The 22,824-nt window shown below is 45.0% G+C and overlaps 1 protein-coding gene across 1 annotated transcript; it reads right to left on the bottom strand.

Moving 5' to 3' along the window:
* Window positions 1-348: 348 nt before the first annotated feature.
* LOC115482391 lies at window positions 349-20,899 on the bottom strand. Its single transcript, XM_030222138.1, has 4 exons — window positions 20,823-20,899; window positions 8,858-8,965; window positions 4,774-4,911; window positions 349-2,007 (listed from the first exon to the last, which is right to left on the bottom strand). The coding sequence occupies exons 2-4, from the start codon at window positions 8,912-8,914 to the stop codon at window positions 349-351; spliced, it is 1,854 nt and encodes a 617-aa protein (XP_030077998.1). The 5' UTR covers window positions 8,915-8,965; window positions 20,823-20,899.
* Between the last annotated feature and the right edge of the window lie 1,925 nt (window positions 20,900-22,824).

Genomic DNA, 22,824 nt, shown 5'->3' with positions numbered 1-22,824 from the left:
TGATCCAGAACTGAACATCCAGGGTCAAGTCTACTCACAGTGGTCAGCCCAATGAGTAGAAAAACACCAGTTTTTAAAAGGCTGATCACCACAGGCTGAATATTATCCCCTACTAGTGTGGTCATTGCCTGAACTCCCGACCTCCTACTTTCTCCTGATAGCTTACCAGACAGGCCTGGCTGCATGCGTGCTTACATTTCCACTAGATCTTCTAGGTTTCAGAATACAGCCCAGGTCCCATGTCATCTCATGTCTTCCATACTGGAAGTTTACAATACATCCAGAAATGGCACGTTACAAAGAAGAGAGCAAAGTACTTCTTGCAATAAAGTTTGCTTTATAAAGCACTTACTTCCAGAGCAGGGAGTCAGTTTCAGCAGCACTGTCCTTCACACATGTCTCTCCCTTCCCCATGATCCTGCTGAAGTCTCCAGATGTGTTCATGCTTCTCTCCAGTAGGGCTATTGGGGTCACCCATGTCACCGCACAGGACCTAGTAACAGGAGTTATGCTGGTACTGCTAGATCGCTGTGAAACTGGCGACAATATGCCACACCTCACAGCCTCACACGCTACTGAAGTGTTCGTGCTCTTTTCCAGTAACATAATGGGGGTCACCCATGTCACTGCACTGGAGCTAATGACTGGGCTCATGCTTCTGCTGATCTTGGGCATTGTCCAGGTGTCTGCTTCTGCAGGCATATGAATCGAAAGTCTTTCCTTCTTTTCTTCTTCAGAAGGAAGGATGAAATTGCAGATGTATTCCTCTTTTTTCACAATTAAATCAGTTTCTCCTCTATTTTCTTGATCTTTGCAGCTTGAAGTAGATCTGTTCTCTGTGTGAGGGGTCTTGGTTTGAAGGTCATTTTCCTTTAACTGCAACAGATGTTGTCTATCACTCTCTGTTTGGGGGCATCTGTCCTCAGCAGTATCAACTTTGTTTAAAGAATACCCCAAGCTTCCATCTTCATGCAGGTGCAACAAATTAGAGGTGAAAGATTTTGACAAATCTCCTCTGGCAGTCAAAGAACTCCATGTATCCTGTGCTGAGTGTTCAGACGTTTTAGTATTTGATAGGCAGCTTTCAGAATAAGTTATATCTAGGGGAAATGTACTCTCTGTGAATGGAATGCCATCTGCTTTTACAGTTCTAGATAAATGGTCAATTTCCTGTCCTTTAGCGACTTGTGGCGAGCTTGCCATCAGTTTGCACAGCTGGGAAACATCCAGCAATGCTTTTAATTCTTCAGTTGCATCATGAACAAACAGATCTCCATCTTCCAGATCAGCTGAGTAGAGAATAGATGTATCTACCTTACAAGTCTCATCTACCACAGGATCAGACTGTGCTGCTGCCAAGACTTTACTAAAAGCAACATCTGTGCTACCATTGAGAAGAGGGGCCTGGGGTGAAATGTGTGTCAAAGAGACAGAAGATAAGTCACATTCCAAGGGAGGTTGTATGCTCTTGAATGCTTCCAAGTTGCAATGCACTGCAGTGCAATTTAGGAAAGTACAAGCATTTGCTTTAGAAGACTCAAGTGTCTCACTGATCTCATTCTCAGTGTTTTCAGCTATCCCAACTTCATTACCTCCATGCATCCCTGGCATGCAGGCTACCTCACCACCATCACATTCTACTTGTGAAGTTAAAGTCATTAGATCATGTGACTCAGGAACCAAGGCTTTGTACAGATCCAGAGCTGAAATGTCTATTTGTTCTTGTTCTCTGAGCAGTGCAAAATCTGCAGATGGACTCAGTTGGAAGCACGAAATAGGCTCAGAAAGCTGAGAAATCCTGCCTTCAGAGCATTCAAAGTCATGATTCTCCAGAGCTAACTGATCTAGAACAGACTTAAGTTTCTCTTCTGGGTTATGATCAGTACTGAATAATATTGTGGGAAAGGTGCTGGGCTGAAGATAGACTGTGGACGAGTCAGTGTCTGCAGCTATCCTAGATTCTAACTTTTCAGTTTTGCTCAATGACGCTTTAGGTTGGTAGTCAGTCTGTTAAAAAAAAATACAAAAATTAGGAAAAATCATATAACAGGTAAAATGACCATAGGATGTAAGCATGTTTACGAAGTCGCAGCTATTTCACAGAAGATTTATTAAGCACTTACTAGGAAACAAATGAACCTTACATGGTGAAAATAATAAACAGGAGCTAAAAACATGGCCTTTAGCCCCTCAGCCCCCTCCCCTCTCTCTCTGACCACCTACTAGGCATCATTTGAAAAACAACCATTTTAAGGGGAAATTTATAAGAGATTCAAGTGTGTAGAACAGCATTTTATGAGTTTAACTACTTATGAAATTGCATGTAGGCATATGCACATATGGTGTAAGCACACAGAAACACCTGCTTTTATGAGATATATGAGTAGGCATTTCCAAGGGTAGAGTATAGAGACAGAGGGGATGGAATGGCACTTTTGGGCATATTAAATAAAATATGTGCATGTACACTTATTACTTGTATATATATGCACACAATTGTGCCTGCCTTAGAGCAGGTATAAATGTGTGCGCCTACGTTCCCTAAGACAGGAGTATTCAACGTCGGTCCTCAAGGTCCTAGTCAGGTTTTCAGGATTTCCACAACGAATATGCAAGAGATCTATTTGTGTACAATGGAGGAAGTGCATGTAAGATCTCATACATACTCGTTGTGGAAATCCTGAAAGCCCAACTGGATTGTGAACCTTGAGAACCGACATTGAATACCCTTGCCCTAAGATAATTTTAAATAGGCACATGTGTGTATGTTACCTTTATAAAACATAGGCAGATAATAGATACCAGGAGAGTTTAAAGCACAAGTAATGAGACAGTCATAATAAAACTCTCCTCAGAATATTAACATGGACCTCAGAGGTGTCACTTAGAGATCTATCTTCATAACTCCTTACTCCAAGATTTACACACCCACCTTGTCGCTGGTCCTGTATTTTAAGATAGCTTTATCAAAAACATCCATTAAAGATTTCTTCACTTTAGGAGCTTAAATTATTGAAAAATTCTAACAAGATAAATACTCATCTTTAGATGTTTGAAAAAGAAACAATTTTCTAGTCAGTCAGGGGATTGTGTCCAACATGTTTTACCACAAGGCTGTATCAAGGAACTTACCCTGCAAAAAACCACATCATTAATGATAACAAATTTCAAACCATTACAGAAAAAAAAAAAAAAAAAAAACTTTTTAAGAAAAACAGTTTAAAGCTATACTACCATAACATGCCTACTACGACATCCTGACTGGTAACACACACACACACCTTTCAAAATGGCCGCAGCATTCTTTTCACCCCTTCTAACCAAAATTTAGAAAATCATGCGATTCAAAGAAGCCAGTGAACAGAACCCACAGGTTAAACCAAAGCCATCCACTCTATTTCCACATTTAAGCCATCGGGACATATACAGTACCCAGCTGGAAAATCCAACGTTGTGCTTTAGACGGCTTAAATGTGGAAATACAGTGGATGACTTTGGTTTAACTTGTGGGTTCTGCTCACTGGCTTCTTTGAGTCAGATGATTTTCTAGATTTTGGTTAAAAGGGGTGAAAAGAACACTGTGGCCATCTTGGAAGGTGTATTAGTTACCAGTCAGGATGGCGTAGTCAGCATGTTATGCTTGTACAGCTTTAAACTCTCTCTCTTAAAACTTTTTTTTGTAATTGTTTGAAATTTGGGGTTTTTTCCCAAGCATTTAAAAATGAGTATTTATCTTGTTAGAATTTTTCAATATTTCAATAATTTAAGCTCCTAAAGTAAAGAAATTTTGAACAGATGTTTTTGATAAAGCTATCTTAAAATACAGGACCAGCGACAAGGTGGGTGTGTAAATCTTGGAGCAATGAAGACAGATCTAAGTGACACTGCTGAGGTCCATGTTAATATTTTGAGAATTTTATTAGCCTGTCTCACCTTTATAAAACAGGCACATCATATGCATTTATGCGCCCTATCTTGCTATAAAATTACCTTCTTAATGATCAGAAACATGGCAATGAAGGAGCAGATGAAAGCTGACCAAGGACTGAGATGGTCTCGTATGTGGGCTGGAAAGGGTATGTATGAGTGGTGAGCTCTTCCCCTGTAGCCCAAGGGAAGCTGAAGAGCTCCTTTATAGGCTAAAGCCAGAAGCGCAAGCCTTCTTGTGCAGCACTGCCAAGGCTGTGAAAAAAAGCCATACCAGTGGGCTTTTAATTATTTATGCATTTATATTTTTATGTGGTGAATAAATTTGGACTCTTTTTTGTGCCAATCGATCTGCTGTTTTGTTGCCCATCCTGGATTTTGTAGATTGCCTGCCCATTTGTTTTTTGGGACCTCAGTTGGAGGACATCACCCATCAGTGAGTACGTTACAGTTCTCCAGGGACAAGCAGGATGTAACACTGACAGACATAAGTGCTAGTATTCTATAATTTACACATGCATTTGTTGCATAAATGTAGGTGCCCAAGTTACAGATGCTGGACACCTGGGGGAGGAGCATGGAGGGAAAGGAGAGACACTGGACTACATGCAGGGAAGGGAGGGGGAAAGAGGAGATGGTGAACTATGGATAAAGGGGGAAGGGGTAGTATGATGCAATGGAATCTTATAGGAGTGCACAACATTGTTTCACTAAAAGAAAACATACATATTTACTAGACTTGTGCACACCTTGGAGGGTGTTATGCAGTTTTGTAGTTATGTTAAAGTGAAGTACCGTGCTAATAGTACTGGTTAGAGCATCAGTTAAGAGTGGTTCTAAACTTACCGTGTTCAGTAATGGAGTCAAAGATGACAGCTTGGATACAGAAGATTGGGCAGCAGCCAAAATGTTTGGCTCTAGGATAGTAGCAGCTTGGGCTGTGATATCCTGAAGTGGATTTCTTCCTGATGACTTTTGCTGAGGCTAGAAGATAACACAAAAAGGGAAAGGGGATGGGATTTGATATACCACTTTATTGTTTGTTTATAAGCCACATTGAACTTCAGTCTATTTCGGGCTAATGACAGACAGACAGACAGACAGACACAAACACACACACACACACTTTCTGTTATAATTAAGTATCTGTACAAGTTCATACAAGCCTATGGATTCCTCAGTCAAAGCCAATGCTTTACTAATTAATAGAATCTAAAGTTACCACCACCATATCTGTAGAAAGGAAAAATATCTTACCTGCTAATTTTCTTTCCTTTATTCCTACCAGACCAGCCCAGAACCTGTGGGTTTTGTCATCAACCAGCAGATGGAGACAGAGAATCAAAGTAGTTTCACGTGATTCACTCCTTAAGGGCATCATGGAGGCATACAGGTTCAGCATTTTGACTGACAAAGCAACATGTTGTTTCAGATTAACGTGCTAACCCAAGATTGAAACCCTCAGAAAACCAGATGACATCACTGGAATAAAATAAAAAGGCAGTAGAATGGCTAAACACCCCAAAGATATGCCAAGGAGGGACAATGGACTGGTCTGGTAGGACTGAAGAAAAGAAAATTAGCAGGTAAGATAATTTTTCCTTCTCTACCATCACCACCATGGGACAGTCCCGAATATGAGTGGGCCTATAAACCCTTATCAGAAAGTAATGCTCCGTAGAATTGAGAGAATAAATATTATGTCTGTAATGAAGAAGCAACCATGTGTTGCTATTCACCTCTCTGACTTGGCTAAGTTGACAGAGATAAACAAGAGGCCTGACTAGTTTTGCTTCAGTATGCAGAGACAGACTAGAATAGAAAAAACAATGAGCTGGAGTGAACAGATGTCTGCTAGAGCATGAAATCCAACATCCAATCTGAAGTATTACAAAGTAAAAGGATGTTAAACATAAAACTCATATGTCAGTCTAGAGGCCAGCTGAAAGAGAAGTAAAATCCAGGTCATCTGCATTTGGGAAAAAAAAAACCCTGCTAATTACATACAAGGAAAATATATGACATCTAGCAAGGTTAGAAGTTGAAAATGAGAAGGACCTCCCCAGCCTAAGCTATTTACAGCTAAGAGACAGGATGCTGAAGCTTCTGTCCCAAATGGATTATATATTGTGATAAATATAGGACATGCGTCAACAGGATCCAGCCACCAGAGGGAGCTCTTAGGGTGGAAGACAGCTGTAATGACCTGAAGGGAGCCACTAGAAGACGCTCAGGAGTAGAAGCAGCCTGCTTACATGGGTAGTGACCACTAGAGGGCATTCTAATGGTGGAGGCACTTGTGTTATTTTATAGAGGCCACTAAAGGGAGCCCTGCCTCAACGATCGCCCTGACACAGAGAGCTGGGGGGGGAGGGGGCAGAGGTTAACCCTGTACTAAGTAGAAAAGGGAGGGCCCATGGCAGAAGGTGGGAATAGCTCCCTTCAGAAGGTAAGCCCATTGGATAAAGTTCTGTATCTTTTCCAGAATATAGGAGAAACCCAGGAAGGATGGGGTTGGTAGGAAGCAGCCCTTTAAAAATGGGCTTATCCCCAAGAAGAGAGCAGAAGGATCCCTCTAAGAAGCATGAAGGATTCCAAGTAACTAATGACTAGATACCAAAGGAAAGGATCTCTAAAGACAGACAAGGTCTTACCTGAAATATAGAATAATGAGAAGTATAAGGAACACTGTGAGCCTTGAAGTAAGACTCTGATGTTAACAGCCGGGGGTGGAGGACAGGCAAAAGTTGGAGGTGAAGCAAAATCCTGTCCAAGGGTTGATGGCTGTTTTTATCCAAGACTCATCTCTCACTATAATGAATTGTTTGTTGAAAGAAGAAGAACCCCTACAGAATGGTTAGCAGAAGCTAATTGAAGTGGATTATTATTATTTGTTACATTTGTATCCCACATTTTCCTACCTTTTTGCAGGCTCAATGTGGCTTACATATAACCGTTAACGGTGTTAGCTGATTCTGGTCTGAACAAATACATAGTATGAATGAATACAAAGTGATATTGTGGTAGAATGAGGTACATGTACGGTAGGTACAATTGGGAGGAACTTAGGGAGGGAAAGGGAGAAGAAGAGTCAGGTATTTGCACTTAGAATAGTTAATTTACATAAGTGGAGGGCTCAAGTTCAAGAGTACTTACTAAAGTGTTTGGTGCAAAACTACCCCTTCAGAATAATTAAAGTATACTATAGCCTGTAAGAGAAGATTTGCCTTCTAAGTGGTTAATTTGCATATCTTGTGCAAACTGTTTGTCAAGTGGTACTCCCCAGAAAGAGTGCCAGGTAGCATAAGGAGGGTATCAGATGTGACATTATCAGGAAAACCTCAGAGGAGGGGATGTTGGACAAAATAACAAATGTGTTATGATTATTCACCCTGAATTAAAGGGGAGTCTTGTAGATTGATTTTGAAAGAGAAATAAAGCACTTGAAACAAAAACTTTCCTATGAATTTTTTTTCTTGTGGAAGAGTTCAGGCTCTCTAGTGCCTTCTGTTGAGGAGGAGGAAATGCTACACGGTCACTTTCTGTTAAAAAAGGATGAAGAACCTATTGGGAGTTTGTAACTTTCCTTGGATAAGGAAAATGTTGGTGAAAAGAACTCAATAGGTGTGAATATTACAACATATACATTCATTCCATTATTTTTTTTTGGGTGACAGTTGATATTTGTTATTCAGAGATTTTCCATGGCAAGAGCTCAGATAAGAATTTACAGTGGCAAGTAAACATGAATAATGAAGTTTCATGGTAATACTTTTAAAATGAAGAGAAAATATTTTTTCACTCAACAAATAGTTAAGCTCTGGAACTAATTTCTGGGGGATATGGTAACAGATACTCTTTGGGACTCTGGGATTCTGCCACATACTTGTGGCCTGAATTGGCCATTGCTGGAAGCAGGATACTAGGCTGATGACCCTGTATATATCTATTCTTATGTTCTTAAGACGAAGTACTTCATTGGAGAGCCAAGCCTCCATAAGCCCCCTCCGGAGCCAAAGCAGGAGGTTCAAAGCCATCTAACACATGCAGCTTTCTGCTGCTAAAAAGGCAACTGCTTCCATGTTGATCATGTGCAGTCACTCTCCTTTCGGCTCCTCAAACAAATGGCTCACCCCTGTCAGGCTCAAAACTGATTCACTCTGTGCAAGGGGTACCCATAGAAGCTTCCTCTGAGTGGCTCTGGAAGGCAAGTGCTGTGATTGAGCTCCCCTGTAGTACAAACAGCACTTTGCAGACTCTGATGTGACTGCTGATTGGCTCTCTCCACAGCTGAAGCCCATAGAAAAACGCTACACCCAGTGTGCAACAAGTTGGTTGCTGGTGTAGTCACTACACTCACCTGTGCAGTACTTTCTCTCCTACTTCTTCTCAAACATCTCCATTTTTTTATTTCATCACAGACACCGAAAGGAAAGAGAGAGGAGGCAAGTAAAGGAAGAGAGATTCATACTCCTAAGGATATCACCCCTAGTACCAAGGGACCAGCAGAGAGAGACCTAGGAGAGCCCACCCCCAGCTCAACTGGACCCTAGAAGCGCCTGCAGAATCCATCACACCTACATGAGTTGCCCATCTACCATCTGCTGGAGATAAGAGAATGCTGAAAAGCTGCAGTCTACCTGGTGCCCTATTTAGGGAAGGCTCCACAAGTTTTTATTCTCTGTCTTCATCTGCTGAAAAGCAAAACCTGTCTATCTGGACTAGTCTGGTGGACAATAAAGAATCACCATTAAATTGTTGAGAAAGGGTTCATGTGCAATTTTCTTGTAGGTGATAATAATAAAGACACTATAAATTCTATAGAAAAACAGCATAATACCAAAGACCAAAGAACCCATTTCGCCTACCCAATGTCTTTCCTATTACGAAAAACATACACAGACAAAGCTGAGATGCTGTATTTACTCACTGTTTGGAGAGGTCCCAGCTCATTTTCATCTAATGCAGCTTCTTTGACAGTCCACATCCTCCCACCTTCAATCAGGAAATGTAGGTTTCACTTTTCTTCAAATCAGGGCTAAGAAACAATCAATCATAGTTACCTATATCACGATACTGGTATATATATACAATCAATATACAATTTAAAGACCACAATTCATGAGATTGGATGCGAATATGAAAAATTCAAAGACAGATATCCACTATGGAATGCTATGGTCAGTTTTAAATACTCATAAGTCATCAGGCTTTTTGTACTGCTAAGCGTGTGCACTTCTTTCCTTGCTAAAACAAATTAGTATTTAGGGGTAGGAAAGGACAAAAGAAAAATATATATTTTTAATCATGTGATTAATAACGACATCCATTTTCGGCCATAAAGTATAATTCCAAGGGCGGCAGCTGATGCTGCTCATTTATATGCTGTACCATATACTTCTTTGGTTCTCCATCATTTCATACACTAAGCCACTGTTTTTAGTTGTTTTAGTCCAGTAGGTGGAATTGGTTTTACTGCAGCACTGGAGTATGTATAGATTTGTGTGATTTATCTGTTTATTTATGTTTTATAATATGTTTATTTTTTAGTACGCTGTTCTGGTATGATTTATTTATACATATATGTATTTTTACAGTTGTTATATGCTAGCCTCTGACACAGCCCTTTAGGAGGGCGAAATGCGGCTGTGTCAGGCTTATTTTAACTAATGTGGTGACTAAATTATTTTTCTCAACATTGCCATTGGCGATTCGCATCTTTTTTCTATTTCGTGCTGGCTCATTCTCCACTCCAGCCACATGCGCAGCTGACATATCTCCTAGGTGGTTTTCTGTCCAACCTAGAAGGGTTGCGGCCTCTTCTGCCAAAGGCTGACCTCTTGTGCCTCCTTATCTGTTTGTGTAAGCCACTGCTGTTGCATTGTGCAATAGTACAAGAAGTGCCTTGTCTGCAACCAATAGTAAAAAGGCTTGAAAAGCTAGACCTTGGGAAAGAGAAAAGGGGATGGGACTTGATAAACCGCCTTTCTGTGGTTACAATCAGAGGTTTACATATTATATACAGGTTTTGTACCTGGGGCAATGGAGGGTTAAGTGACTTGCCCAGTAAGACCAGCATTTCTGAAGTCAGTCCTGGGGTACTCTCTTGCCAGTCAGGTTTTCAGGATATCCACAATGAATATGCATGAAAGAGATTTGCATACAATGGAGATAGTGTATGCAAATCCATCTCAAGCATATGCACCCCCTCCAGACTCCAGTGAAAATTCAGTAGAGACCCAAGCTGCACAGTTCACCCTCTCCCCCTCCCCCCGCTGGAATCACACTGCAAAAGCAGAGAGTGAATGGTTGCATATTGGGTTGCTTCCTCCTCCTGTGTCTGCCTAAAACCAACTGCAGTGGGTCTCTGTATAGCCTCAGGTGTCTCATATAAACAGTCAGCTCTCTAGGCAGGCACAGGGGAAGGAAGCAGCCGCCAACTCTCTCTTCTTGCAGTGCGATTTCAGCAGGAAAGAAAAATAAAGTGAACACCATGCATAGCAGGAGGCAGGGCTAGGCGACTGTGCACCATGTGCTGGTGGTGGTAGGACTAAGCACCATTGGGAGGGATGGGTGGTTGGTGGGGGAACCAAGGCAAGATGATAGTGCACCATGGGGATAAGGGGGGGGTGGGGCTGAGCAAGGACTCTCAAAGAAATTTTGTTCATGCAGCACAAGCACAACTCAGCATATGTCATGCAAGTCAGCCAAAGTTGCTGAGAGATATTCACTCTTCTGCTAAATATACTTGGGCTCAGATTCAGTGAAACTCAAACCCAGAAGTCTTTTGAAAAGTAAATTATTGTCTACTAACTATTTAGAATTCCCCTCTACCATGGTCAGATAAATTCATTCATTTTATTTCCTTTTATTACACAGCTGAAAACAAGGTGTTTCTTTTCATCTGCCTTTCCTAGTCAACAGATACACAGTTGTGCCCTTTTCTCTTTTTAACATCAGACAGAATGTTTTGTGATGGTCTGTTTGCACTGCTCTGTAAAATACTTTAAATATATGACCCAAACAACTCCTATAATAAGCAAACACATCCCAGTATTAGATGTTACTTATAGTTTCCAATATGTGTCTGTATGATGAAAATATAAAATTTTCAGGATCCCAGCGTGTTCTCTCTTAATAAATGACATTTCCTTACAGCAGCGGAACGCTACAAACAAGGGGGCGTTAGACTGAATGGGACTAGCTTTGTTTGAGTCACATATTTATAAAATAAACACCAGGGGAGGTGGAATTTAGTGTATGAATTGAGGAATCTCACATTCCTTGTTTTGTTTTTTTTAGATAGATGTGGGCAAAAGGTAAAAGACGGATATAGCGGGATCCTCCCGGATTCAATTAAAAACACCTTTAAAAGTTCATTTTTTTCTTTGTCCAGTCGTTTAGATAGGGGCATTTTACATATCCACCAAAAAAAAATTGTTTTTAAAAGACTGTTGATGCATTCAACGCTGAAGATTATTCTCCCAGATCCTCATATCTGCGTAGCAATCTTGTCCTCCTTCAAAGTTGTGAAACCCCTGTCGTGCGACAGTAACATTACATCACAGGGGGCGTGACTTAGCGGGAACTAGCGTTCTCAGGGTAATAAAAGTTTAGTGACAGAAGGAACGCGTCTTTGTTTTGACGGCCACCGCTGCTTACAGTATGCAGCGATCACTAGCCATAACCCAGCGCTGCAGTTCTCTATTCTCTTTCTTGGCGAATCTGCAAGGAGGTTTAATAGACTGGAGTGGAAGTAAGCCTACCTAGTCCACTGAAAGCAAGGAAGTCATTTGATTAATCTGTTTCCACTGCCCCGCACAGCCGTAATTGGCGTTCACTCAAAACACAGCAAGCAAACCTATGAGCTGCTGCATCCAAGTTGTCGTTCTTTATTGTTTGTCCATCTGTAACAAGTCTAATACAGTTTTTGTTGGATAGGCAGTGCTTTGCAAGGTGGGAGAGAAAAGACATAATTGAATATCACTAAAACAACTTCAAAAATTATTGTAGCTAGTAGAAACAGCAATGATAAGTCTGTAGTTTGTGCTCATTTTTCTTCACTGTTATTCTATACAATTCAGATGGCCAGATTTCAGTGAGATTGTGAGAATATCCTGTTTCCTTATAGGTTCATCTTAACTGTTATAGTAATCTGCTTTGGGAAACCTGGTGTTTATAAAGACGATGGAATATATTGAAATTAAATGGAAGTAGAATTAAACTCTCCTTTCATTGGGGCACATGGAATCACATATTCATCTGTTTTGTAGAAGTTTACATTTTAGATAAGACAAATGGATTATTCTGTTTTGAACATGTTTCAGGGGCAAGTGGTTGGTGTATTTTCAATCAGAAGGGATGGATACACCAGGATCCTGGTGTATTTTTCGATCAGAAGGGATGTGGCCGTTCTGATGAGAAACAGAGCTGAATCTAGGTGTATGCTGCCCCTCAGACAATGAATACAGGTGGATTTAGGTGTGAGCAGCCCTTCCAGAAAGTTTTGGACATATGCAAAGAGTTTCTGTTGTGTCTAGCAGGTACAATAATTTTTAATGCTGTTTTGCTGATTTAAAATGTTATGTTGTGTGTTCATAGGGGAAGCTTTAAAATAAATGACATTTTTGTCAAATTAAAAACAAATGACACACATAGGCATTAAAACTTTTGCAAGTATTTTTATAGAGGACTATCTTTATTGTCATCATGAAGAAAAAAGCAGGCATCTAGAGCTTCAATGAAAACCACAATACAGCACTTGAAATAACAAAGCAGCTTCTGCAGTAATGACAAATATATTTTGAAAATAACCCTCCCCCCCTTCACATACCCTTGAAAATTCCACCAGCCCAGCTCCCACAACTCCTCTTAGATCTTCTCCCCCCCCCCCCCCCCCCTTACAAGAGAGAATGCAAATCTACTTTGCTATTGTTTTTGACAAACGGAGATGGCTGCTGTAGGGGGCCCGGCTTCAACTTTATAGTCATACTGTCTCCTGTGGACTAGATAAACTTATCCCATGTCCTCTCATTTATCCTCAAGGAGATAAGAGTTTTCAGTTTTGGCACAGTATAAGACATCACAAGAACAAAATATAAGAAAACCACTGGACTGCATTTGGGGATTATAGCCCATTTAGTTATGTTTAAACAAAAGAGATCTGCATGAAACAAAATATTTTTATTTGGAGTTATAAAATCACTTGCCCTTGAAACATGTTCCAAAACAGAATAATCCATTTGTGTATCTAAAAGGCAAACTTCTACAAAACAGATGAAAATGTGATTTCATGTGCCCCAATGAAAGGAGAGTTTAATTCTACTTCCATTTAATTTCAATATATTCCATCGTCTTTATAAACTCCAGGCTTCCCAAGGCTGATTACAACCAGTTAAGATAAACCCATCAGGAAACAGAATATTCTCACTGAAATCTGGCCATCTGAATTGTATAGAATAACACTGAAGAAAAATATGAGCACAAACTACTGAATTTATAATTGTTTTTTCTAATAGCTACAATATTTTTGAAGTTGTTTTAGTGATATCCAATTTTGTCTTTTCTCCTCCACCTTGTAAAGACACTGCCCAACTGTTTGGGGAGGCTAAAGGGGGCGGGGTTAGGGGTGGGGCCAGGGGTGGACCTTAAATCCATAATTGTCTGACAACACACAGAAAAAATAAATAAAAATAAAAGTCACAATTAATACCTTTTATTAAATGTAGATATTAGATATGTATCATATGATGTCAAAGAATAAAGTGGTTGCTCAAAGCATATTCTAAGCACAATCGCTCAACTGCAAAACACTATGCACAACTTTGTGCAAAAACACACTCAGAACCTTACTGTACCATAAATATTACACTGGGCAGAACCTAATACACCAATATAACACCCATACGGAAAATGCAGAGAGTCAACAATATGAAACAAGGGATATCATATCATCACAATTCTCATGTAGAGCCACAAAACACCCTAATTCATGTTTAATGTGGGATAAAATGCCATAAATAAGTAAATAAATATAAACTTTTAATGTTGAGCACCTAATTTTCAAAGTGGACATATTCCAAACACCTAAATTAAAATAAAATGATCTACCTTTGTCTGGTGACTTTCTGATCATGCTGGTCCAGTATCCGATTCTGCTGCTATCTGTCCTCAGTGCAGGTCAGGAAGTCATCCTCCTTAAATATCTCCCTGGCAACCCAGGACACCTCCAGCCAACCCCCCCCCCCCCCCCCAGCAGTAAGGTAAACAAACTATAAACCAATTTCTACAATTGGTTACACAAGGCTAGAGGGCTTTCACTGCATCTCCTGCTGTGAGGATAGAGGTAAAGGTAAAATTATGTATAATCATACCTGATAATTTTCTTTCCATTAATCATAGCTGATCAATCCATAGACTGGTGGGTTGTGTCCATCTACCAGCAGGTGGAGATAGAGAGCAAACTTTTGCCTCCCTATATGTGGTCATGTGCTGCCGGAAACTCCTCAGTATGTCGATATCAAAGCTCCATCTGCAGGACTCAGCACTTAGAGAATTACACCCACAAAGGGACACTCTGCCCAGCTCACCACCGCCGAAACGGGGGAGGGGAATTAACCCAGCTCATCCCCACACAAGTGGGGGAGGGGAATCCGTCCAGCTCATCCCCGTGGAGCGGGGGAGGGACACCACACCCGCCGATGCGGGGGGATCTGGCTTATCCTGCAACCGCAACCGCGGGAGGAGCTGACTGACCCTAGCACCGCCGAAGCGGGAGGGGTACAAAACTGCCCTACAACCGCACGAAGGCGGGAGGGAGTGCCGGCAGAATTTATGTCTCAATCCAGCCCCGTAAAACGGAGGGGAGAGGAATGCAGCAGCTCACTGTAACACAAACTCGTCTCAACTCTTGAAGAATCCAAGTGAAAAAACTTGAACCCGAAGTCTTCCTGAAGTAACTGAAGACTAAACTTGAACCTGAAATGCAACCAGAATAGAAACCATACAGATATCTGGGCGGGGCTATGGATTGATCAGCTATGATTAATGGAAAGAAAATTATCAGGTATGATTATACATAATTTTACCTTCCATATCATCAAGCTGATCAATCCATAGACTGGTGGGATGTACCGAAGCAGTACTCACCCAGGGCGGGACATAGAAATCCCTGAACTCAACACTGAAGCTCCACACCGGGCCTCCGCCCGTGCCGCCACAGTCAAGCGGTAATGCTTGGAGAATGTATGGGCCGATGCCCAAGTTGCCGCCTTGCATATCTCTTCCAAGGAGACGGACCCGGCCTCTGCCATCGAGGCCGCCTGAGCTCTAGTGGAGTGAGCCTTCAGCTGGATAGGCGGCACCTTCCCCGCGGCCACATAAGCCGCGGCAATGACTTCCTTGACCCATCTTGCCACTGGAGGCTTAGCAGCCTGCAGACCCTTACGAGGACCTGCCAACAGGACAAACAGATGATCCGATTTCCGGAAATCATTGGTCACTTCCAAGTATCTGATGATGACTCGTCTCACATCCAGATATTTAAGAGCAGAGTACTCCTCTGGGTAGTCCTCCCTACGAAAGGAAGGGAGACAGAGCTGCTGATTCACATGGAAGCGAGAAACAATCTTGGGCAGGAAGGAAGGCACTGTGCGAATAGTCACTCCTGCCTCAGTGAACTGTAGAAAAGACTCTCGACATGAGAGTGCCTGGAGCTCGGAAACTCTTCTGGCTGAAGGATAGCCACCAAAAAGACTGCTTTCAACGTCAGGTCTTTCAGAGATGCCCTCAACAAGGGTTCAAAAGGCGGCTTCTGTAATGCTCTGAGCACCAGGTTAAAATTCCACGCAGGCACCATTGAGTGCAGAGGAGGGCGCAGGTGCTTAACTCCCTTGAGAAAACGCACCACATCTGGCTACGAAGCCAGGGAAGCACCCTTCAGGCGGTCCCTGAAGCAAGCCAGGGCCGCTGCCTGGACTTAAAGGGAACTGAGCGACAGGCCTTTCTCCAGACCTTCTTGCAGGAATGCCAACACTGAAGAAATTGGAGCAGTGAATGAAGAAAATGAGCCTGCTTCGCCACGCTGCAAAGGTACACCAAACCCTGGCGTAAGCAGTAAAAGTAGAGCGCTTCCTCGCTCTCAGCATAGTGGCGATGACCTTGTCTGAGAAGTCCTTCTTCCTCAGACGCTGCCGCTCAATAGCCAGGCCGTAAGCCCAAAGGGGGAGGGATCCTCCATCACCACGGGACTCTGATGTAACAGACCCTGCTCCACTGGCAGCCCCACCAGATTATCCAGCCCGGATGCTTTGCCAATCGGTCTAGCACCCTGCCCAACATGGGCCAGGGCGGGAACACATAGAGAAGCTCTTGTGTTGGCCACTGTTAGAGGAGAGCATCGACTCCCAGAGATCGAGGGTCCCGTCCTCTGCTGAAAAAAACGCGGCACTTGGCAACTGGCTGATGACGCCAATAGATCTAGGCTCGGCTGGCCCCAGCGCTTCGTGATATCCAAGAACGCCTGAGCCGATAACTGCCACTCTCCGGGATCCAAGGTATGTCGACTGAGAAAATCCGCCTTGACATTCATGACTCCGGCAATGTGGGCTGCTGACAGCTGCTCCAGGCTCGCTACCCGCCACTGGCATAGATTCACGGCTGCCTTGGCTAGAGGGGCGCTCTTGGTACCTCCCTGGCGGTTGACATAGACCACAGCCGTGGCATTGTCCAACAGGACCCGTACTGGCTTCAACGCCAGTACCGGGATGAACTCCAAAAACGCCAACCGAATGGCTTTGAGTTCCAGGAGGTTGATAGACCACTTTGCCTCTGCAGGAGACCAGAGCCCCTGCGCTGTCCTTCCCAAGAAGAGGGCTCCCCAGCCCGACAAAGAGGCGTCCGTCGTGACGACAATCCACTCCGGGGTCACCAGAGGCATTCCTGCAGACAACTTGTCTGTCTGTGTCCACCAGCTCAGCGCCTTGCGCACTGCTGGGTCCAAGGGAAGGCGCACAGCATAATCCTCCGACATCGGAGTCCAGCGCAGCAGCAGAGATTGTCGAAGTGGTCTCATATGAGCCCTGGCCCAGGGCACTACATCCATCGTGGCCGACATAGAGCCCAACAGCTGCACATAGTCCCAAGTCCGAATAGGAGAGGCTACTAGGAACTAGTCCACCTGAGCCTGAAGCTTGACAATCCAATTGTCTGGCAGGAACACTCTGCCCACTTGGGTGTCGAATCGAACTCCCAGATGCTCCAGGGACTGAGTCGGGCGCAGCTGGCTTTTCTCCCAGTTGATGATCCACCTCAGGGAGCTCGAAGAGCAACCACCCGGTTCACAGCTTTGCCGCACTCTGCATAAGAGGGGCTTGGATCAACCAGTCGTCCAGATAAGAATGGACTTGAACTCCTTCCTTCCACAGGAAGGCCGCGATGACCACCATTACTTTGGAGAAGGTCCGCGGAGCAGTAGCCAACCCGAACGGGAGGGCTCTGAACTGGAAGTGTCGACCAGTACTGCAAAACGCAAAAAGCGTTGATGAGGAGGCCAGATGGGAATATGCAAGTACGCGTCCTTGAAGTCCAAGGATGCCAGGAACTCTCCTGCCTTCACTGCCGCTATAACAGAGCGGAGGGTCTCCATGCGAAAGTGCCGAACTTTCAAGGCCCAATGGACCCCTTGAGGTCGAGGATAGGCCGTACAGAACCTCCTTTCTTTGGAATCACAAAGAAAAAGGAGTAACGTCCCTTGCCAGGCTGATTCTCTGGCACCGGAACGACCGCCCCCAGGCGGAACAGATTGTCCAAGGTCTGCTGCACTGCCACAGCTTTGACCGGAGACTTGCAGGGAGAGAGTACAAACCCGTCTTTTAAGGGTCGGCAGAACTCTAGCTTGTAGCCGTCTCTGATGACTTCCAGCACTCAAGCGTCTGAAGTTATTGTGGTCCACTCGCCCATAAACGAGGACAGCCGTCCTCCAATCTGCACTGAGGCGTGGACCAAGGCCCCGTCATTGGGTACGAGACCCTGGGGGAGGACCGGAGGGAGCACCTCCGGGACGGCGGTCCTCTGCGAAAGGAATGCTGCTTGGGGGAGAAGTTCCTCTTGAAGGAAGAGAGGGCAGAGGAGCCCGACCTGCCCGGGCGGTACCGACGGGCTTCCTGAGCCCGTCCTCTGGAGGTACCAGGGCGAGTACTAGCCCGAGCCCTGACCTCTGGTAACTTCTTGCCCTTAGACGTGCCGAGATCGGTCACGATTTGTCCAGCTCGACCCCAAAGAGCAGCTTGCCTTTAAAAGGCAATCTAGCCAGGCGGGATTTAGAGGCATGGTCAGCAGACCAATGTTTCAGCCAAAGCCAACCGCCGCGCAGAGATTGTCTGAGCCATGCCTTTAGCTGAGGCTCTCAAGACATCATACAGCAAGTCTGCCAAATAGGCTAAGCCCGATTCCAGGGCCGGCCAAACAGCCCTCAAGGAATGATCCGAGGGGGAAGCCCGCTGCACCATAGTCAGGCACGCCCTGGCCACATAGGAGCCGCAAACTGAGGCCTGCAAACTTAAAGCAGCCGCCTCAAAGGACGACCTTAAGGCCGCCTCCAATCCTCTGTCTTGGGCATCCTTTAGGGCCGTGCCACCTTCCACTGGTAACGCCGTTTTCTTAGTCACCGCAGTGATTAAAGAATCCACGGTAGGCCACAGAAAGGCCTCACGTTCACCTTCAGGCAAAGGATAGCGGCGGGACATAGCCCTAGCCACTTTAAGGCTCGCTTCCGGGACATCCCATTGAGCCGAAATTAAGGAGTGCATGGCATCATGCATGTGGAAGGTTCTAGGCGGGCGCTTCGTCCCCAGCATAATGGCAGAGCCAACAGGGGCTGAGGGAGAGACGTCCTCCGGAGAGGAAATCTTCAAAATGCCCATGGCCTGCACTAACAGGTTGGGCAAAACCTCTGAGCTAAAGAGCCGCTGCAGAGGGGTCATCCGCTCCATCCGAGCGGGGATCCGTCTCCTCCAAGGAATCCGCAAAGGACCGTTGGGAGACCTCAGACACGCTGCCCTCATCTACATCGGAGGAGACAAAGTCCTCCAAGGCCTGGGAATCACCCCGAGGGCGTTTACCTCTGGGAACCTCAACCTCTTTACCAGACGAGGGAGCAGGGGCAGCGTTTTGCATGAGGAAAGCCTGATGCAGCAGCAAAACAAACACGGGGGAGAAACCCCCAGACTGTGCACTTCCGCAGCCTGGGCAACAGCCCTAGACGCACCCTCAACCGGCGCTCGCAAGAGCGGGGGAGAGACATGCGCATCCAAAATGGCGTCCGGCGCGACACTCCGCGAAGGAGCCGCGCGGGAAGAACGGCGCTTAACTTTAGCCGCTTTTGTGCCGTCGCCCAAATTAAGGGCATTCATGGCATTAATGTCTCCAACCTCAAGGGCGGCCCACGAAGAAGCCGTCCGAGCCGCGTGGCCGGCCAAGATGGCGGAGGCGAGGAGCGGGGGATGGGCGCTTATGGCGGGAAAAAACCGCCACGCCGGAGGAAGGACCGGGACATTCATCGGTCACGAAACTGTCACCCAACAAGGGCGAATCAGGCTGTAAGACCCCCGCATCCCCTCTAGAAGCGCTCAAGCGATCCAGGGAGCGACCCTTTGCGCCCTCGCCCTCCGACGCCATATGCCACGAGGAGAAGAATCGGGGAACCCCTGCCCGCTATAAAAAGGTAAAAATTACCTGCTGTCCACTCCGAGCTGTAACGAACTGGTGTCCCAGTGAGTAGCTGCAATGAACGTTTAAATAAATGTCGAAATAAACGCCTTTAAGAACGTTTAAAAATTTTTTTTTTTTTTTTTTTTTAAACGGAGCCAGCGGGAGGGGGGAGAAAAGGAGGGACCTGGCACCACCAGGTTTGCACTTGCTCAAAAGAGCCCTCAACCCCAGGCACTCAACAAAACCTAAAAATTAGGCTTGGAGGCCTAGCCAGAGCTGCTGCTGTGTGTGACCACCACCTGCTGAGATAGAGAACATACTGAGGAGTTTCCGGCAGCACATGACCACATATAGGGAGGCAAAAGTTTGCTCTCTATCTCCACCTGCTGGTAGATGGACACAACCCACCAGTCTATGGATTGATCAGCTTGATGATATGGAATCAACAATTTAAACCTCTCAGAGCACTGCAGGGGAGGCTTAGCCTGTCCAAGCCTCTTATACCGGGCGCCTATGCTCTATCCAACAAAAACAGTGTTAGACAGTACTTGTTACAGATGGACCGACAATAAAGAACAACGTGGATGCAGCAGCTCACAGGTTTTGCTTGCTGTGTGTTGAGTGAACGGCAATGACGGCTGCGCGGGGAGAGTGGAAACAGAGATTAATCAAATGTCTTCGTAACTTACAGTGTCAGTGGACTAGGTAAGCTCCCTTCCACTCCAGGCTATTACACCTCCTTGGTTAACCTCCTTGAAGATTCGCCATGAAAAGAGGAGAATAGAGAATCGCCGCAGTGCTGGGCTGTGGCTGGTGATCGCTGCAGTGTACTGTAAGCAGCAGCGGCCGTCAAAACAAAGACGCGCTCCAGTCTAAAGTTCATTTGTAGATCCGGAAGATCCCGGAGATCTGGCTTTTACACCGTCCCGACGACGTGAAGTCAAAACTACACACAGGGATACAAAATCGCACGTACTTGACTGCCTTTACCCGCCGAGAACAACTCTTCACACGCATTCAAGGACCAAGAACCCTCCCACGGTCTATCAGCGAGCCCTCTCTTGCATTCTCCAGTCCATCAAATCTCCACATTCTTAATCCAGCGTCTTTCCCTCCCAGCCCCCGCCACAATCCGACGTCTCTCTCTCCCTCATTTTCAAATTCCCCGCGTCCTCTCCTCCTCCTACCTTCAAATTCAACGCTTTCCAACGCCCCGCCTCCTCCGACGACCCGACGTACGTAATTTCTCGTTTCTTGCAGGGCGAATGCGGAGAGAGGAAGAAGAAATTTGTTAGAGGGGGCAGGACAAGGAAGGAGGTTATTACCAATGACGTCAAAACGTTGAGACCAATCAGGAGATCCTCGGGCTGGTTGCAGGCGACTTCAAAAACAAGTTCTTTCTTTGTCTAGTATTTTTTTTTTATTGATTTTCAATATACAGGTAAGACAATGAACAACAGTCCTTGAAGCGAGGAGCATTGTACATAGTTGTCTAAAAGGCAATAAAGAAGGGGTGGGGGAGGAGAATATGTGATGGGGGTGTTGAGAAAGTCTAGAGATGCCAAACCGAGTAGTGAGAGACCCAGAGAGATACCAGCCAGAGACGGACGGGCTGGCAGACTTGGGCTTGAGGAAGTGCAGAGCAGACTATCAGATTGTTGAGCATCTGGTTTGTCTGACAACACTGACACCGCACTTCAGAGATATTCATTTTGACCTATTCACTTCCCCCGCGTGGCGGAATTGTCCGGGAGCTGATTTGAGGATTGGGGGGGGGGGGGGGGGGGGGGGAGGAGAAAACCTCCAACCAGTTAGGTTTTCTTGATATCCACATTGAATTTGCATGAGAGAAACTTGCATGTAGGAAGCAGTGCGGTCAAATCAATCTCATGAATGTTCATTGCAGATATCCTGAAAACCTGTGGCGGGTTCCCCCAGGACAGCTTTAATAATGGCTGCCCTAAGGAGAGAATTCCCGCCCTGAGCTGCAGTTTGTGATAGGCCTTGCCTGTGCCCAGCAGAGGGCATTAGGAGCCTGCCAAAATCGCTCCTAGACTCTTGAAGTTATACTCCCCTTTAGGAATGCATACATGGACTTGCACATGCAATGTATCTTCTCACACTTACTGCTTTTGAATTTAAATGCAATACTTTTCTGTGCCCCTGTAGCTCTATTTTACTACTACTACTACTTGACATTTCTAAAGCGCTACTAGGGTTACGCAGCGCTGTACAATTTAACATAGAAGGACAGTCCCTGCTCAAAGGAGCTTACAATCTAAAGGACAAATGTACAGTCAGTCAAATAGGGGCAGTCTAGATTTCCTGAAAGGTATAAAGGTTAGGTGCCGAAAGCAACATTGAAAAGGTGGGCTTTGAGCAAGGATTTGAAGATGGGTAGGGAGGGGGCTTGGCATAAGGGCTCAGGAAGTTTGTTCCAAGCATAGAGTGAGGCGAGGCAGAATGAGCGGAGCCTGGAGTTGGCGGTGGTGGAGAAGGGTACTGAGAGGAGAGATTTGTCCTGTGAGCGGAGGTTACGGGCGGGAACGTAAGGGGAAATGAGGGTAGAGAGGTAATGAGGGGCTGCAGACTGAGTGCATTTGTAGGTAAGAAGGAGAAGCTTGAACTGTATGCGGTATCTGATTGGAAGCCAGTGAAGTGACCTGAGGAGAGGGGTGCTATGAGTATATCAGTTCAGGCGGAATATAAGACGTGCAGCAGAGTTCTGAACAGATTGAAGGGGGGATAGATGGCTAAGTGGGAGGCCAGTAAGGAGTAGGTTGCAGTAGTCAAGGTGAGAGGTAATGAGTGCGTGGACGAGCGTACGGGTGGTGTGCTCAGAGAGGAAAGGGCGAATTTTGCTGATGTTAAAGAGAAAGAAGCGACAGGTCTTGGCTATCTGCTGGATATGTGCAGAGAAGGAGAGGGAGGAGTCGAAGATGACTCGAGGTTGCGGGCAGATGAAACGGGAAGGATGAGGGTGCATACATGGACTTGCACATGCACTGTATCTTCTCACACTTACTGCTTTTGAATTTAAATGCAATACCTTTCTGTGCCCTGTAGCTCTATTTTACTCTTGTGATTTTGAAAAACAAAAACTCCCTTTTAACGATTTTGAATATCCTATATAATAAAACGCACCTCCAACATTCTGAAGCTGAGAAAGTGAAGCCTTCAAGCCTTGAA

This window comes from Microcaecilia unicolor, chromosome 13, assembly GCF_901765095.1.
Source record: "Microcaecilia unicolor chromosome 13, aMicUni1.1, whole genome shotgun sequence".
NCBI classification, from domain to species: Eukaryota; Metazoa; Chordata; class Amphibia; order Gymnophiona; family Siphonopidae; genus Microcaecilia; species Microcaecilia unicolor.
Note: the sequence above shows the minus strand (reverse complement) of the source record. Positions and strands in the feature narration are given on the sequence as shown.